The sequence below is a fragment of the Tasmannia lanceolata genome, unplaced genomic scaffold, assembly GCF_043159265.1.
Source record: "Tasmannia lanceolata isolate RefF3 unplaced genomic scaffold, GAP_Taslan_0.1 ptg000015l, whole genome shotgun sequence".
Classification (NCBI taxonomy): domain Eukaryota; kingdom Viridiplantae; phylum Streptophyta; class Magnoliopsida; order Canellales; family Winteraceae; genus Tasmannia; species Tasmannia lanceolata.
In genome coordinates, this window is record NW_027518692.1 from 22,417,384 (window position 1) to 22,435,420 (window position 18,037).

At 39.3% G+C, this 18,037-nt stretch overlaps 1 protein-coding gene and 1 pseudogene across 1 annotated transcript; both read right to left on the reverse strand.

The window, feature by feature from the left end:
* Positions 1-4,579: 4,579 nt before the first annotated feature.
* Positions 4,580-5,035, reverse strand: LOC143891855 (17.3 kDa class II heat shock protein pseudogene; annotated as a pseudogene).
* Positions 5,036-14,154: 9,119 nt separating this feature from the next.
* LOC143891856 (17.3 kDa class II heat shock protein-like) lies at positions 14,155-14,484 on the reverse strand. Its single transcript, XM_077396362.1, has one exon. It carries the CDS (start codon positions 14,482-14,484, stop codon positions 14,155-14,157), a length of 330 nt encoding a protein of 109 aa, XP_077252477.1.
* Positions 14,485-18,037: the final 3,553 nt, after the last annotated feature.

The following is an 18,037-nucleotide window of genomic DNA, read 5'->3' on the forward strand; positions in this document are numbered from 1 at the left end:
CGCATTACCGGTTGTGAAGCCACAATAGGCATAACATTGGTACAACCAGATCCATAAGAAGTGAGCTATCTAAAGCCATTCCGAACAGAGAACCCAGGAGACGAATTCCAGAGGTTGGCCTCACAAAGACCCAACTCACCATAGAGTCGAGCATCGACCTATGCCGATGAGACGAGGTGAGGGGTCAACCAAGCAAGCTAGCTTAATGGGGGCCAGTGATAAGAACTACTTCCTCGGCTTGAAGCAACCTAAGGAAGTGGGGGGCAATATATTGGGGAAAAAATTGGACCTCGAGTGGATGGCCGTCAAGTGACGCCAGAGTGTTTGGATATGCTAGAGCGTGCAAAACGGCAACCGAGGTTAAGAAGGACATTTCACATCTTTCTCGGAAGCCCTAATACTTGAAACCTAAACCCAAATAGCAAGCTCGCTAGCTATATACAGAAACCGATTTCTAAGGAAACTCGGCCAATTAGAATGACTCTACAAACCGGCAAGTTTCCTAAGCTGCCAAGGACTTAAAGTCAATAAAAATGGATCAAACTCCAAGGTACGCAATACACAGAACCACCCATAATCTTTGCCTTTTTTCTCCCCTAGCCTTAGCTCGGATTCTTACTGTTGAGTTTTTTCTGACTTGAGCATCATAGGGTTCCCCTGGATCTCCAAACTTTGGGCCCTCTCACGAGTTCCTTCTGAGTGCAGGTCGTCTCGTATCACTAAGCTTGGCATCTAATCACACCTTCAAGCTCGATCCAGTCAAGATTTCAGCATTAACACCATCCACAACTGTCAATTAAAAAATCACAATAAAAGACAGTCACTGCTGGTTGGGCTGTGTGTCGCGAAAGGATACAAACCATTAACTTTCTGAGAAATCGTGGCATGTGGCTTGTTAATCATTGCCCCCTCTGTCTTGAGGATGGGGAATCTGTTGATCATCTTTTCATGCACTGTTTGTTTACCCGGACTATATGGGGTCGTATTTTCTTGAGATTTGGGATTACTTTGGTATTCCCAAGATCTATCAAGTTGTTGCTGGATCTTTGGAGCTTTGTGCCTTGGAAAAGAAAGGGTAAAATCTTATGGGAAGTTTGTTTGCTTGCTACTTGGTGGGTAGTATGGAATGAGAGAAATGCTAGGGTGTTTGAGGGGATATCCAAATCTCCTCATTATCTGTTTATTCGCATTATTGCGGTGGCTATAGCATGGACGAGATGTCATCCATCATTTTGGTTTGTATCGGCTTATGATCTCTGGGAAGGTTGGCGCAAAGTGTACTTTAGTAGTGAGAGGGCTAATATCATTGTCCATAGCTGGGAGCCACCTCCTAATGGGATGCTAAAATTGAACTTTGATGGTGCTTGTTTTGGGAATTCGGGCTCGGCCGGGGTGGGATGCTTATGTCGGGAAGATAGTGGGAAGGTGCTTTGGGCCTTTTGCTGTCCGATTGGAGAGTGTGATGCTACGGAGGCGGAAGTTAAAGCGGCTTTTCAAGGCCTAAAAAAGATTAGGAGGGATAGTTGGAAGAACTTAATTGTTGAAGGGGATTCTCTAAATGTGATCCGATGGTTGAAGGGTGGCTTAGTACATTCCTCCTTGGAGATTCTTGGCTCTTTTTGATGAAATGGAGGAAATAATCACGGACTCAAATATTGTATTGAACCATGTTTGGAGGTCCGCAAATGAGAAGGCGGATTTGTTGGCTAGGAGAGGGGTGGGGAGCGATTTTTTGAGATGGTTTGGTCATCTCCTCCTAGAGGTGTCCTCTTTTTTCTGTTTCTTTTTTCTTTTTTGTATTCTTGGGTTTTCCCTTCTTGGGGGCCCCCCTTTTATTCAATATTATTCGCCATTTCAAAAAAAAAAAATGACAGTCACTGCTAGGTTCTTTCATCACTTTTTTGGTCCATATGTGCACATGAACATGTTCATGACCAATTTCTCAACAGAAATATCAGAGAGAAAGAGGATTAGCCACCAACGACTAAGGATTTCCACCAAGCTTGAAATAACGTGGGTATAGAGAGGAGAGGGCTGCAATCTCCTAATTGAATACGTCCTTTCCTGAGAGAGGCAGACGATCCTAGAAAAATAATGAGAAGCAAAAATCGTTATTTAGGGTTTCTAGATAATGCTTCAAGATTGTTAAAGTCAAGCAAAGGTTGCTTAAAGCATTACACCCTAGGTATCTAGTTTGGAATACCTAGTTTGCTGCCTCCAGCCCATATATATATATATATATATATATATATATATATATATATATATATATAGAGAGAGAGAGAGAGAGAGAGAGAGAGAGAGAGAGAGAGAGAGAGAGAGAGAGATACAATAGGGTTATTGGCTGGTTAATGGACTCTAGCCCATGTAGGCCCACTACACCAATCTATTATCTTGTTGGGCTTATATTAGAACACAATTAGGGTTATTCTATATACCCAACAGTCCAACCCATCTCCATTGGCCCCACCTCGAACGGATGGTTGTAGCCCTTAATCTATTAAGCCTTGTTTAGGATTTCGTTAAAGAGGCTAAACTGTTGATTGATCTTACTTATGGGATGTCTTTTATGCATGGGAGTATAACCACGAGGGTCGTCTCATGAAGTTACGCCAAATCAATTGGCACTCTTTCCCCCACCTTCGATCTCCTACTTTTTACCACTTCATCAGTTATCAATGGATTTAATATAGTGTTTGCTTGTTCTTGAATTTATAAATAAACTCTCCCTGTCATCTTTAAGTATCATTTTACTATACCCAAGTTTACTGTTAGGCATATGCAGCACAAGGTGCAATGTGATTCTTCATTCATGTATTATCTTTCCGAAGCATTTGTCGTTCTTTCAAAAAACACTAGCTTAGTTTATAATCAGCTGGAGTAATCTCCTTTATCGTAAAGTTCCATTTTGTCTTTCAATTGTACTTAGGTTATATAAACCCAACATTCTCCTTTTCATCTTTCTTTTACCTACAAATCGAAAATGTAAACCAAGTTTATCTTCTGACAAGTTGAATCCAAGGTTTTACACATTGGACATTGGAGGATGGTCTCAAACGATTGTATGGTTTTTTTTGTAATATTTGTTCATAGATATGTAATTCAGAGGTTGTGTCCTAACACCTAGCTTGATTTTCAGGTGGGAAAGCTTGCACTTTTTCTCACATATGGTATTGTGAAACGACATGAAGACCTAATTGTTAATAGATGAAAGTGTGAAATGAACAATTATATCGAATGGATGCGTGTGAAATGACCATTTATATGGAATGGATGTAAAACAGGTTGTGGTTCTACAAATGTTTACAGGTATGTTTTACCCAATTATTAGGATTTTAAAAATTTGCGTTATTTAAGAAAAATAAATTACTGGCATTCATAACAGTTACTATTTTTTTTTTAAATTTCCTTTGCTGAAGGTTATTTTTGCCGGTACAAGTGCTTCCTTTAACTGTATACATGTTAAAGTATAAAAGATTAAATAACGCCTTCTCCAACAGCTTAAGATTTTGGAGTAACTGGTTATTTCACATGATATCAGAGCAAAGGTCCTGACTTAGATGTCAAAAATCCACATGCAATGGTCAGCCCAAAAAGTGGGACCTCATGTGCCACGTGTAGGCCAATCTAAAGAAAGATGGGTCACACGTGAGGAGGAGTATTAAAGTATAAAAGATTAAATAACCCCTTCTCCAACAGCTTAAGCTTTTGGAGTAACTGGTTGTTTCACAATATACAACAAAATTTGGTTTTATTGGCGGTCATGACCACCGGTCAAGGGGCAAAATCCACGGTACCAAATTTGTTACCGGAGGCTAAAACTGCCGCTATAACTTTTATTGTATTGTACCCTGTCACTTTTAAAGGAGGTCTTAACCACCTCTAAAAGTATCACCCATTGCGGACATGACTGTCAGAAAATGTAGAATATCAGCGGTTCGGTCACAACATATAGCTGCAGTCATGGTCACTGTAATTATAGAGATACACTGGCGGAGAGATTTAACAAATATTAAAACCTTTAGGATCGCCTCATTCAGAGGCGGATGCCTGACCGCCCTATTCCGCTGGTATATGATATACCAACAGATAATCTTTCACTAGCTGTCTTGCCTGATAACCCAAATTGTTGTAGTGTTAGAATATTGTTTATAGAGAAATGATACATTCGACCCTTTGTTTGTTTGTGTTTTTTAGAGGGGGCTGTCCCAAGTAAAAAAAAAGGTGTGAATATATCATGGGAAATGATTTCAACACAACTATGTTTTGATACAAGACACTCATGTTTCTTGTCTTTTAGTATTTAATTGTTATGTAAGTGCTTTTTGGGAACTGAAAAACCCTTTTACAGCCCGTTAAATACTAAAAGACGAGAAACATGAGCGTCTTGTATCAAAAATGTTTGTGTTGAAATCATTTCCCTTGTTTATATAATCAGATCCATTGATCCTAAGGACTAGTATATGCACAAAACTAAATGCCATTGAGAACACTTTGATGATCCTAATGGGATGATCCTAATCCCTTGGTCCCAATTCAATGGTTAAAGAACAGGGTCTTACCAACATTGCCTAAATATTTAACTGTTCTTTCCTGATTCAAACATGGATTGAAAAGCATATTTTGTGAAGCAGAGCCTTTCAAGCCAGTTCGACCTTGATGGTCTGGACATTTTCCTTTTCAACTTATCAAAAGTCAAGGTGAGCACCCCATCCTTATAAAGGGCGGAGATCATATCTGTATTCATATCCTCAGAAATCTCGAATTTTCGAGAGTAGTTGCCAAACCTCCTCTCTGCTCTCACATACTTAACTCCTTCCTCTTTCTCCCGCTTTTTGTCGACACTGATGAGTAACACCTTGTGATTGTCCACCAACTGGATGTTAAAGTCCTCACGTTTTAGACCTGGCATTTCAATCAAGAAGGCATATGAGTTAGGGTACTCCTTCACGTCCGCGCACATCGACATGGAGGAGGCCCCATGGTTCTTTGGAACAACGGCATAGACAGTAATTTCAATTTCAATTATACACATCATTCACAATATATCCTCCATCTGGGTCGTCAAGTTCAGTGAGGAGCATGAATGATATAAAACCCCAATCACTCCCCACGGCATTGAATTTGTGTTTTGTGCTGTGGACAACGCAAAATCAGTTAACCAACCCAACACCTAAGTTACAGATTGAATGTACAACTAGCCGTAAGGGGGTGAATTTATCACCGCCCTTTGGACGGTGCTCATTTTGAATTAAACCAAGGTTAATTGGAGAAATTATATGGTGGCCGACCGTCAAGTGCTGTGAAGGTGGGTCAAGTCCCGTGAAGGTGGTACGATGGAAGTACCATCCTTGATATTTGATCCAATAGCATACTCTTAAAAAGTGCTCTGCTGTTGGATCAAATATCAAAGGTGGTACCGCTTTGACGGTAGTAGACGGTCGGGCACCATATAAAAACACGGTTAATTGATGAAAGTGCGTGAAATGAGCAGTTGTATCAAATGGAAGTTTCTGAAATGAACATTTTTATCAAAGGCATGTAAAATCGATTGTGATTGTTTACAGGTTTATAAGTATTTTGTACCCAGTTAATGTAGCTTATATTTTCTTTTCTTTTTGGGAATTGCTAGCGTCCATTGCAAAAGGCTGGTCTGTCGCATGTCAGACCAGCCACCTCGTGAATACGTGGCTCGTCTGACGAGCGACAGACCAGCTGCGAAATGCCATTTGAGATGGACACTAGCAAATCCCTTTCTTTTTACCGAAGTCATGACCTCACTAATCTTTCTAAAAAATAAATACTTAGTTTTACTGGTGGTCATTTTCGCCGGTAAAAGTGCTTCCTTTAACCATATCTTGGCAGTTTTGAAGGATGACTTGATGCCTGTAAAAGTATCATCCATTAGGGCATCGGAAAATGTATATTATTAGTGATTCAATCACATTATATAGAGACTTTCAAGACCACCATTAATTACATAGATACACCAGCGGAGAGATTTAACCACTGGTACAACCAGGGGCGATGCCAGAAATTTTGCACAAGGGGGGCAAAAATTATAGTAATTTTTTATCTATCTTAAAATTAAGATAGAAAAAATTTCTATCTAAAATTTTGCACAAGGGGGCAAAAATTATAGTAAATTTTGCACAAAGAAGGGAGATAAAAATAGTAACATTAAAATTTTAAACTTATTTTCTATCTTAGGGATGATTGGAAAGGGGGGCATATTTTTAAAAAAGGGGCAAGTATAAAAATATATTAAAAAATTAAAGGTATATATATATTTTTTCCAAAAAATAAGGGGGGCAATTGCCCCCCTTTCCTTACAAGTGGCATCGCCCCTGGGTACAATCTTTATAGAGGCAGATGAGTAGTCATCCGCCCCTAATCCACTGGTGCGTCATATATGATACACCAGCAGATAATCTTTCACCCGCTGTCATGAACCCAAATTCTTGTAGTGTTAGATTATTGTTTACAGGAAAGTGATATATTCACCCCTTTCTTTGATGAGGAAAGTGTTTCTGCGCACAAGTGGCTAAAAAGCCACCGATTGGTTCGTATGGCTGGTCCACTTCTGCGGGGTCCACAAAAAGAGACCAATCGGTGGCTTTTTAAGCTACTTGTGCATAGGGCAGCCCCGCTAGTGTATTTATGATTACTCCTTTTAACTAAAGGGGGTTGTCCCAAGTAAAAGATAGTGTGAATATATCATTTCATTTGTTTATATAATTGGATGACTTCCATTCGGCCATCTAAATGCCATTGAGAACACTTTGATGACCAGATGATCCTAATCCCTTTGTCAAAATTCAATGTTTAAAACGAACAGGTTCTTACCAACATTGCCTAAATATTTAACTATTCCTTCTTGATTTAAACATGGATTGCAGGAAAAAACATTTCTTGTGAAGCAGCCTTTCAACCAAGCTCGACCTCGATGGTCTTGGACATTTTCCTTTCCAACTTATCAACAGTTACAGTGAGCATCCCATCCTTATAAATGGCGCACATCATATCTGTATTCATATCCTCAGAAATATCGAATTTCCGAGAGTAGTTGCCAAACCTCCTCTCTGCTCTCACGTACTTAACTCCTTCCTCTTTCACCAGCTTTTGGTTGACACTGACGAGTAACACCTTGTGGTTGTCCAGCAACTGGATGCTAATGTCATCGCGTTTTAGACCTGGCATTTCAATCAAGAAGGCATATGAGCTGGGGTACTCCTTCATGTCCGTGCACATTGACATGGAGGAAGAACCATAGATCTTTGGAACAATGGCACGGACATTAACTTCAATTTCGACTATACACGTATCATTCACAATATATCCTCCAGCTGCGTCATGAAGTTTAGTGAGGGGCATGAATGATTGATAACCAATATTGCTCGACGCAGTATCAAATTTGTGTTCCGTGCCTACAAAATCACGGAAAGAAGTCGGAGTCATGGCAATCAATTCCTGACCGTTCACAACTAAAAATAAGTTTTCCAACCCAACACCAAAGTTCCAGATTGAATGTACAATGAGGGTATGTGTGCGTGTGCAATCTAATGGATTGTATGTTTAAGCACAAACGAATAAATAACACCAACTCTAAAAGCTTAAGCTTTTGGAATAATTGGTTGTTTCACATGGTATAAGAGTTATTGGGTCCCCCGGTCAAAACTGAACAACTACTTGAAATTAAAAATTCACGTGTATGGCCAACCCAAAAGAGGGGCCACACCAGTGATGGGGAGTGTTGAAGTATAAATGATTAAATAACACCCACTCTTACAGCTTAAGCTTTTGGAGTAATTGGATATTTCATAGTATATTCTATTTGGGTGAAAGTTCCCAAAATCTAATTAGATTGCACACCCAATCTTTCCTTCAGTGTGTGTGTGTGTGTGAGAGAGAGAGAGAGAGAGAGAGAGAGAGAGAGAGAGAGAGAGAGAGACTTGTTTTCACATCGGACTTGTTGTGGAGTTGATCAATCACATCTACACCAAATTTCACATCTCGACTCCAACCATATGGCAAGCTTGTCGAATCAGCAACATTTAAGTATATCGACAAATGGTCTGCCTTGCCGTTTCCTTTAGGATAAATCAGCACATTCCTATCACATAAATGCAAGGGTTGAACATTAAGAAAAACTAGTATATCAACCCTACTTACTCACAAAAAAATAAAGGCAAATGGATAAATCGGCTCCCCATGTGTCTTTCTCTCTCCTCTAGGTTAGAGAAAGAGGAGAGAGAAAGACACATGGGGAGTCGATTTATCAATTTGGGGAGTCGATTTATCACTCCCCAAAAATAAAATAATCATTTAGACTCTCAAGACCTCTCGGTGAGCAAGTAAAATTACGAAGAAAATGAGATTTACATACGTACCATTGACAGTGGCCTACGATAAAAATGTCAGACTTGTGTTCACCGTTCTTCAATGTAGAGAAGTTCTTGATCTCCCACCTGACTATCCAACTGAACGGTTCTATCTGTCTCACTAGTGCAAATAAAAAGAGAAGTTAAAAAATATACCAAAAAAAAAAAAATTATTTCAAAAAAAAGGAAAATACTTTCGTTCAATCCAAACAAGCTAGAATATTACCTTCCATCGACTCAGTCGAATCAGACATCTCTGCACAGCTCATAAATAAAACATGAAAGCCCAACAAGGAGGAATGTTGTAAACAGTCTGTAATTAAAAGAAAAATCGCTTACACAGACCTTACTGCGGAAAAAAAGAAGGAAAAGCTAAGAATCGGTACTAGTCTAGCCCCCACATTAGAACATTGAAAGTTGAAACGTCTCCTAGTCTGAAAAAGATAAGTAGAGCACCTATTTAAAGGACCGAACTGCCAATAAGAAAATCGAGTTAATAAAATTCCAGCCAAAGCCAGTACGTAAAATGGGCCAACTTGGGAACGCAAATCACTTAATTGTCCACGCCAATCAAACTAAATTCATTACAAAATCCAACAAAAGCTAGTAAACCCCCTTCTTTTGATATATACACACTCCCATTCATCTCAAACACTCAAACTTATCTCATTACTTACAATTTCCAACCAGTTGCAATCCGTAAACAACCTATTGCAACTATTATTAGATGGACATTAACACTTGGAAATTTATGGCATTATTTTGAAATTTAAAACTTAAACAAGGGTATTTTAGTCATTAACCATCATTGGTTTTATTTGCTGAAGGGAGCCCGGTTTTGAAAGTGTTTTCCAACAGAACCAAAGGTGTGTGTGTGTGTGTTTAGTCTTGAAAAAAAAAAAATGGGCCTCCGATCTGTTTTATGCCCACTTCCTAGGCCAATTTTAGGTAGAAAGAAACAGAGCCAATGTTTAGAAAAGAGTGAAGGCACCTAACCTACTGAGAAAATAACAGAGATGCTTGTAAAGAGAAATATCTGTATGACGAATAATCCAAGGGGGGGATTTGTTTGTTTTTAAGAGTGTTTTTGCTTGTAGAGGAAGGCAAGTGAGAAAAGGGAATCTGTGTACGTAGAGCAGTGCCCCTTGTCATGGATATAAAGCGCCCTGATCACGAATCTCATTATTGGTTGCCTTTTGTCTTGTCTACCGAAATTTCGGTGATATATTAAACTAATATTAAAAATATATTAAACTAATATTAAAAAAAAAACAGATTTTTGGGTCAAATTTCGGAAAAACCGAAATTTCGACCGAAATAAATGACCGTTTCGATTTTGATTGATTTTGGTGTCGGTCTCCACTCGAAATTTAAAACCATGCTTGGGACTTTTGTGGAATTTTGGAAGGAAACCCACGTTTGGTTGCTGGGCCTAAAATAATCATAGGAACCGAAATAACCCCGCACGAAACCTTACCCTGGAAAAAAAAAAAAAAAAACTCCCAGGAACCAAAAATAAGCTTTGGCCTTTGGGAAGAATTTTTTTCTTCGCAACAGTTCAAGCGCCCAAACCAACCAAACATGGGATTTTTATTTTACCTGGATACTTCCAGGGAGTTTTTTTTCCCACCAATCTCTCAGGAAAATTTTTGTTCCACAAAAATCCCAAGAACCAAAAAAAATTCCTGCATCATCCCCAATATACTTACCTTGGGCTCACTTAGATAAAAAATCCAAACCGTTCATTTCATGATAAACCCAGTACATAAGAGTGAAAATATTAGTAGCAATTTTTTAGGGAAGTGAAAAACTCCACTCTTTTTATTACTTGGGACAGCCAGCATCAGTGTGCGTGGCAATCAGTGCCATTGAATCCTTCTGACGTGAAGTACATCATCCCCTCCGCACTCATTGATACACTGCTGTTGGATGTCCCGAGTACTCAAAAGGGGCGGATATATCACTTCTTATTTTTTTTGGGAGTGATAAATCGACTCCCCAAATTGATAAATTGACTCCCCATGTGTCTATCTCTCCTCTTTCTCTCTCTCTAACCTAGAGTTTAAAAGGAATTTAAGGATAGCGGTGCCTCGTCATGAATGGCACGGGCCTGATTGAGAATCACATTATGGTTTGCCTTTGGCGCGTCAAAGGCAGAAATTTCTTTCTAGAAAGCATACGGCATGTGATTGGGCCTGATAAAAGAAGTGAGTCTCAATCCTTTACCCGTGGGCCCATCGTGGATGGCTTTATAATCCATACCGAGTCACCAAGCAAGGTGATTAGGTGAGTGCGAGTAAGGTCTGACGTTTTTCAGAAAGTACAGTGGGGCCCACTTCACAGTATGATCCAAAACGTTCATTTGTTGGGCCACATCGTAAATAGGTTGTCCTGCATAGATCATCTCCCTAGGATGATCCTAACCATTTAATCTATAGAGCTTTCTACAACGTGTGCAACGCGCATAAGAATAATAAGGGAAGGGCAAAAGTGCACCAGGGAAATGATATCAGCACAATCATGTTTTAATACTTGCACGAGCTAAGCTTGTCCTCTCTTTTTTAATTGGCTTGTGGGAGCTTTTTTAAGAACTTTAATACCCTTGGCCAAATCTTTAAATAATAAAAGACAAGATGAGTTAATGCAGATATCAAAACATGATTGTGCTGATATCATTATCCGTATATAATTGCACTAAAATTTAGAAGAATAAGAAGATATTATATTTTCAGATAATTACAATCCGAGCTGAAAGAAAGAAAGAAAGAAAGAAAGAAAGAAAGAAAGAAAGCAAGAAAGAAAAGGTGTAAACGGTAGAGCACAATAAAGGAACAGCACAATAGTTGATTTACCCTACCTTGGATTATCAAAATCTGAATGTACAGCAACTTTGTCTCATACATGATTGGTCTCGGTGAAGTTTAAATTCAGCCTACTTCTGATCAGGTTGTGATTAAACTTTAATAGTGCTTGAACATTCAAATTAAGGGTTTCTTTCCCAAAGCCCACAGATACTAAATCAAAGTTGCTTGAGGTTAAAACCCAATTCAAAGCTCGATTGAAATCCAAAACTTTTATATAAGAAAGAGAAATTAGGGTTTTGTAGAGGGTGGAGGGAATCAAAATGAATGAGGATGGAATTCAAGGTTTATATCGAAATCCAAAACATTTCAAGTTGCATCCAAGGTTTTACACATTGGACATTGGAGGATGGTCTCAAAGGATTGTATGATTTTTTTTTGGAATATCTGTGCATATATAGATATGTATTTCAGAGGTTGTGCCCTAAACACCTAGCTTGATCTTCAGGTGGGGAAAGGGAAAGCTTGCCCTTTTTCTCGCATATGGTATTGTGAAGTGACATTGAAGACATAATTGTTAATAGATGAAAGTGTGAAATGAACAATTATATTGAATGGATGCGTGTGAAATGAACATTTATATGGAATGGATGTAAAACAGGTTGTGGTTCTACAAATGTTTACCGGTATGTTTTACACACTTATTGGTATTTCAGAGGTTTAAATATTTGCTTACTTAAGAAAAAATATTACTGGCATTCATAACATTTTTTAAAAAATTTCCTTTACTGGAGGTTATTTTGCCGGTAAAAATGCTTCCTTTAACTATATAGACAACAAAACTTGGTTTTACTGGCGGTCTTGACCGTCGGCCAAAACGGCCTCCCATTGTGGTCATGTCACAACATTTAGCTGCAGTCATTGGCACTTGTAATTATAGAGAAACACAGGGGAGAGATTTAACAAATATTAAAACCTTTTCATTCAGAGGCGGTGAATGAGGAGGATGTATGACCGCCCTATTCCGCTCATATATGATATATACCAGCCAGAGAATTTATATGATTGGTGGCCGTGAAAACACGTGAAGTTTAAAAAAGTAGGTACGGCCCACTTTTTTTTTTTTTTTTAATTTTTTATGATCCAAGCCGTTCATCTGTTTGGGCACAATGTAAATAGGGTGTGTCCTAAAATCATTTCCGTAGGATGATTCTAACCCTCCGATCTGAACTGATCTGAAAATGGAGATTTCCAAAAATCATTTATGGAAACTTCTACAGATCGGAGGGTTAAGATCATCCTATGGAAATGATTTTTTGGGCACAACATATTTACATTGTGCCCAAACAGATGAACGGTTTGGATCATCGAAAAAAGTGGGCCGTACCTACTTTTTTCAGACTTCACGTGTTTTCACGGCCACCCATCATATAAAATCTCTACCAGCAGATATCTTTCACCAGCTGTCTTGCCTAAATTGTTGTAGTGTTAGATTATTGTTTACAGGGAAATGATACATTCGATCCTTTGTTTGTTCGGAAAGGCCCCTCTAGTGTACTTATAACTAGGGCTGCAACTCGAGCCGGGTAAAACCCGACCCGCATCGACCCGACCCGAAAATAGCCTGGGTCGGGTTCAGGTTTCATGGGTTTCGGGTCGAGCCGGGTTCAGCATTCAAAAGCCCGCATGAATCTCGGGTCGAGCCGGGTTTGAAGGAGCCCGACCCGACCCGACCCGAGTTACATAAGTTATAGTATGTATATTTTTTTCTATTGTTAGTTAAAAGTTAAAGGGATAATTACATTTACACCCCCTCTAGTTTCTGACACATCCACTTCCACCCCTATAGTTTAAAACGTGACAAATACACCCCTGTAGTTTCAATTTGTTTAAGGTAGGCCCCCTTAGCTGAAGGTTCGTCCATAGATTGAAGGGTTAGGATGATCCGATGGAGCTGATTTTTTGGGCACACCCTAACTATGTCAGGACCCATCAAATGAACGCTTTGGATCATCCAAACAATGTGGGCCCACATTATTTGGATGATTTTTTGGTAGTGTTTGGATTCGGGTAGGGGCCCACATTATTTGGATGATCCAAAGCGTTCATTTGATGGGTCCTGACATAGATATGGTGTGCCCAAAAAAATCAGCTCCATCTGATCATCCTAACCCTTCAATCTATGGACGAACCTTCAGCTGAGGGGGCAAACCTTAAACAAATTGAAACTACAGGGATGTATTTGTCACGTTTTAAACTATAGGGGTGGAAGTGGATGTGTCAGAAACTAGAGGGGGTGTAAATGTAATTATCCCAAAGTTAAAAGTGAAAACCCACGCACCCACTGTTACTGTATGTGAGTGTAATTTCTGCTTCTATGAGTTGAGTTGATTCAAGTGTTTGATTCAACATTGTTTGATTGTAATTACAACATTGTTTGATTACAGCATTGTTTGATTCAAGTGTGATGTGAGTGTAATTACATCATTGTTTGATTCAAGTGTAATGTGAGTGTAATTTCTGCTTCTATGAGTTGAGTTGCCTTGCCAAACAAGAATTTTCCTTAAAAATTTGCGTCAACGTGAAAAAACCCGACCCGACCCGAACCGACCCGAGATTTATCATGGGTAGGGCCGGGTTTGGGAATCGTGGGTTTTCCGAAAAAAAACCCGACCCGAGTTGCAGCCCTACTTATAACTACTCTTTTAAACTAGAGGGGGCTGTCCCAAGTAAAAAAAGGTGTGATATATCATTTCCCTTGTTTATATAATCAGATCCATTGATCCGAAGGACTAATATATACACAAACCTAAATGGGATAGAGTACACTTTGATGAGCAGATGATCCTAATCCCTTGGTCCAAATTCAATGTTTAAAACGAACAGGGTCTTACCAACATTGCCTAAATATTTAACTATTCTTTCTTGATTCGAACATGGATTGAAAAACATTTCTTGTGAAGCAGAGCCTTTCAAGCCAGCTCGACGTGGACGGTCTTCGACTTTTTCCTTTTCAACTTATCGAAAGTCACGGTGAGCACCCCATCCTTATAAAGGGCGGAGATCATCTCTGTATTCATATCCTCAGAAATCTCGAATTTTCGAGAGTAGTTGCCAAACCTCCTCTCTGCTCTCACGTACTTAACTCCTTCCTCTTTCTCCCGCTCTTTGTCGACACTGATGAGTAACACCTTGTGGTTGTCTACCAACTGGATGTTAAAGTCCTCACGTTTTAGACCTGGCATTTCAATCAAGAAGGCATATGAGTTAGGGTACTCCTTCACTTCCGCGCACATCGACATGGAGGCGGCCCCGTGGTTCTTTGGAACAACGGCATAGACAGTAATTTCAATTTCAATTATACACGTATCATTCACAATATATCCTCCATCTGGGTTGTGAAGTTCAGTGAGCTCATGAATGATATAAAACGCCGATCACTCTCCGCGGCATTGAATTTGTGTTCTGTGCCTACAAAAAGAAAAAAGAAGAAGGGAAGAAGTTAGAAACATCGCAAGCAATTCATGGCTGTTGACAACGCAAAATAAGTTAACCGACCCAACACCTAAGTTACAGATTGAATGTACAACTAGGCAGGGGCGGAGCCAGGAATTTGCTCGAAGGGGAGCATGGTTGGTAAGGTGGGGTCCACCCCATCAAAACACCCCATTTTACCTCATGTCTTGATGAAGTGTCCAAAGAGCTCTACATAGGGAGGGGCCCACCATTTTAAGCCTCATGTTGATGGGGTGGGACCCACCATTTTACACTTAGGTGTTTTGATGGGGTGGGGCCACAATCTGCCCCAAACCCATGCACAAGATGGAGCCACAATGTGTCATGGACCATTGGTTTGGGAGAGAGGTCCGTGCGGCACTTGCGTCACAACACAACAAGCATGTAAGCCTAAGCCTAGCAAGGTTGTGGGGGTCAAACCTACAAAACAAGTTTATAAGCAGACTGGGTAATGGGGGAGTAGGCAAATATTAATCTTTATTGTTGATTCTTGAACAAGTTACAATAGGACTATGCCAAAAAGGACTATAACTCCTAAGGGCCCCAATCACCTGTTGACTAGAATGGAATCACTGCTAGGAATTATACTAGCAATGCACTACTCGATGGCCAAGCAAGCTCTCAGGATAAAGAGCTTTAGCAATCTACTCAACGAGATGAGTTCAGGTTTTAAACGTCCCTACTGCAACATATACACACACTGGCATGACTATTATATATTATATTGATAGACCAAGTCATGGGCCATAGGCCATGCGAACAACACTGTGAACGAAATGGCCCCGTGCCAGGGACAGCCACCTCTAGTGTAAAGAAATCATATTTTGGAAGTGATATATTTACCCCCTTTTTTACATGGTACAACCACCACATGTGTATATATCATATGTGATTACTCTTTTACCCTACGGGTAAATATATCATTTCCTATCCTTTCAGTGAAAAACCAATAAATCCCTTTTTGCTTTCGCCCCTATTTCCAGGGGGCAATTGCACCCCACAAAACCACCCCACCCCCGGCTCCACTATAGTGTGTGCAATCTAATGTATGTGTGATATTTGTGTGAAAGTTCCAAAGATCTAATTAGATTGCACACCCAAAATTTCCTTGTAACGGAGAAAGGGGGAGAGAGAGAGAGAGGGGTACTTCTTTTCACAGATCGAGGACTTGTTGTTGAGTTGATCAATGGGCACATTGAGACTAACTTTCACATCTCGACTCCAACCAATCGGCAAGCTCGTCGAATCAGCAACATTTAAATATTGACAAATGGTCTGCCTTGTTGTTTCCTTCAGGATAAATGTCTATACTCAAAACACAACTAAAATGTAAAATCAAATCCACAATATAGAAATATAAATAATCCACACATTAATCCAAAAACTCATAAAAGAAGAAGCTGCCTAGAAAATAGTACCCACCAAAATAGAAATCAAGGCCTCTTTCTTGTCTTGTGTTAATAGAGAAAAAAGAAAAAGAAAAATATCTCTAGAATGACTTGACACGTTGAATAGAAATAGAAAAGGAAAAATATCTCTGCAACAACCTTGACGTGTTAAATTACATACATTCAGTATTTTTCTCCTTTCAAATAAATGCAAAAAACACTTAGAGAGTTTTATTTTATTGATTAAATTTATATTCTAGTCCAGTTTGGAAAGTTGATTTAGCTTCCACAATATATACTTTTATTTATGATAGTTTACCGGATTTATTTATGAGATTATTTCATTTTGTTATGCTCTATACATTGCATATATGGGCTGTTAATTCCTTGCATGTCTGTGGATTTGTGTTCATGGACATGCAGCACTATTGTGTGCTTGGACCGGGTTCTTGGTTCGGGGTTGTAACTTGTAAGCTTAAAGAGCTTCAAGGATAAGCTTAGAGAGAAGCTTCCTGGTTAAGGTTCAAGGCAGAGAAGAAGTGTAGAGATTTCTTCTAAGTTATTTTGAGATATGTAAAAGGTATTTTTATCTTGGTGTCACATTTGTGTTTTGGTGGAGCTCTACAGGTGCACTTAGGCCGTGTATCTCCCAAGCTCCCTTACCTTTTCTCTTATGATCACAACACACATAATCGATCCATTCAAAGTGGGCAATATCCGGCCAAAAATACACTTTATCTCGTTTTGGAATATCAAGGATTTCGCAAAATTCCTCTATGGTGCAGGTGATACCAGTTCCCCTAACATATGAGCTAATAAAATTGTTATTCCTAATCACCCTAAGATTAGCATAGAATCGTTTGAGAAGGTTAGGGTAAACTTCTTCATGAATCTTGATAATGGGAGACCATTCCAAGACTTCAAATTACCCTCCAACTCCTAAATCTTGAAAGTCATGAATGACTACATACCTTCCTGGAGCCCAGTAGAATTCAAAGTACACCGTGCCTTGTATTAGTCTAGAGCAAGTGTTTGTCTCATCGTTTACTTCTCATTATTTGCTAGCCTTCCTCACAAGTAAAAATATGAGCGGGTAAATGTACAAATGTACAAATGGGGCCCATTTTTTCAATGATCCAAACTATTTATAAGTTAGTCCTTCCTATGGATGGGCTATGCATTAAAATCTACACCAACTCGATGATTCTATCCCTCCAATTTGTGGCTGTAAAATCAGACAATTGATTCACTTCTTTCACATTTTGAGTGTTAGATCATCCAATGAGGAGTGAATTTTGATGCATGGCCCTTGGATTGGCAGGCATAGTGAATAAATGGTTTCGGTCTAAACAAGTTGGCGCGACTTTTCCTTACAGCGGTCATGCTTCCATTACATTTAATGAATGGAAGCGGAAAAATATGACCGCTATAAGGAAAAGTTAGCCCGACTTGTTTACAGCCACACAATATGATCGCTATAAGGAAAAATATGACCGCTATAAGGAAAAGTCGGGCCAACTTGTATAAAGACCGAAACCATTTATTCACTATGCCTGCCAATCCGAGGGCCATGCATCAAAATTCACTCTCATTGGATGTGTATAACACTCAAAATGTGAAAGAAGAGAATCAATTGTCTGACTTTTCAGCCACAAATTGGAGGGATAGAATCATCCAGTTGGTGTAGATTTAATGCATAGCCCATCCATAGGAAGGACTAACTTATAAATAGTTTGGATCATTTGTACATTTACCCCCTCATATTTTTACTTGTGAGTCAATGCATAGCCCATTTATTAATAAATGGGGTCTCACTTTTGCCAGAGCGAACCCCAGTTTCTGTGTCTTTTTGTGTAAAGGAAACAAGAACGAAAGTGTGGGTGCACTTTTCAAAACCTATTAAAGAGCTTCTCACGTTCCCAATTTGTTCCCAATTTCATAATTTCTTCTT

What these genes read in the sequence shown, in the direction of transcription:
- LOC143891856 (XM_077396362.1), bottom strand. Translation starts at nt 14,484, where the DNA reads ATGTCGATGTGCGCGGAAGTGAAGGAGTACCCTAACTCATATGCCTTC.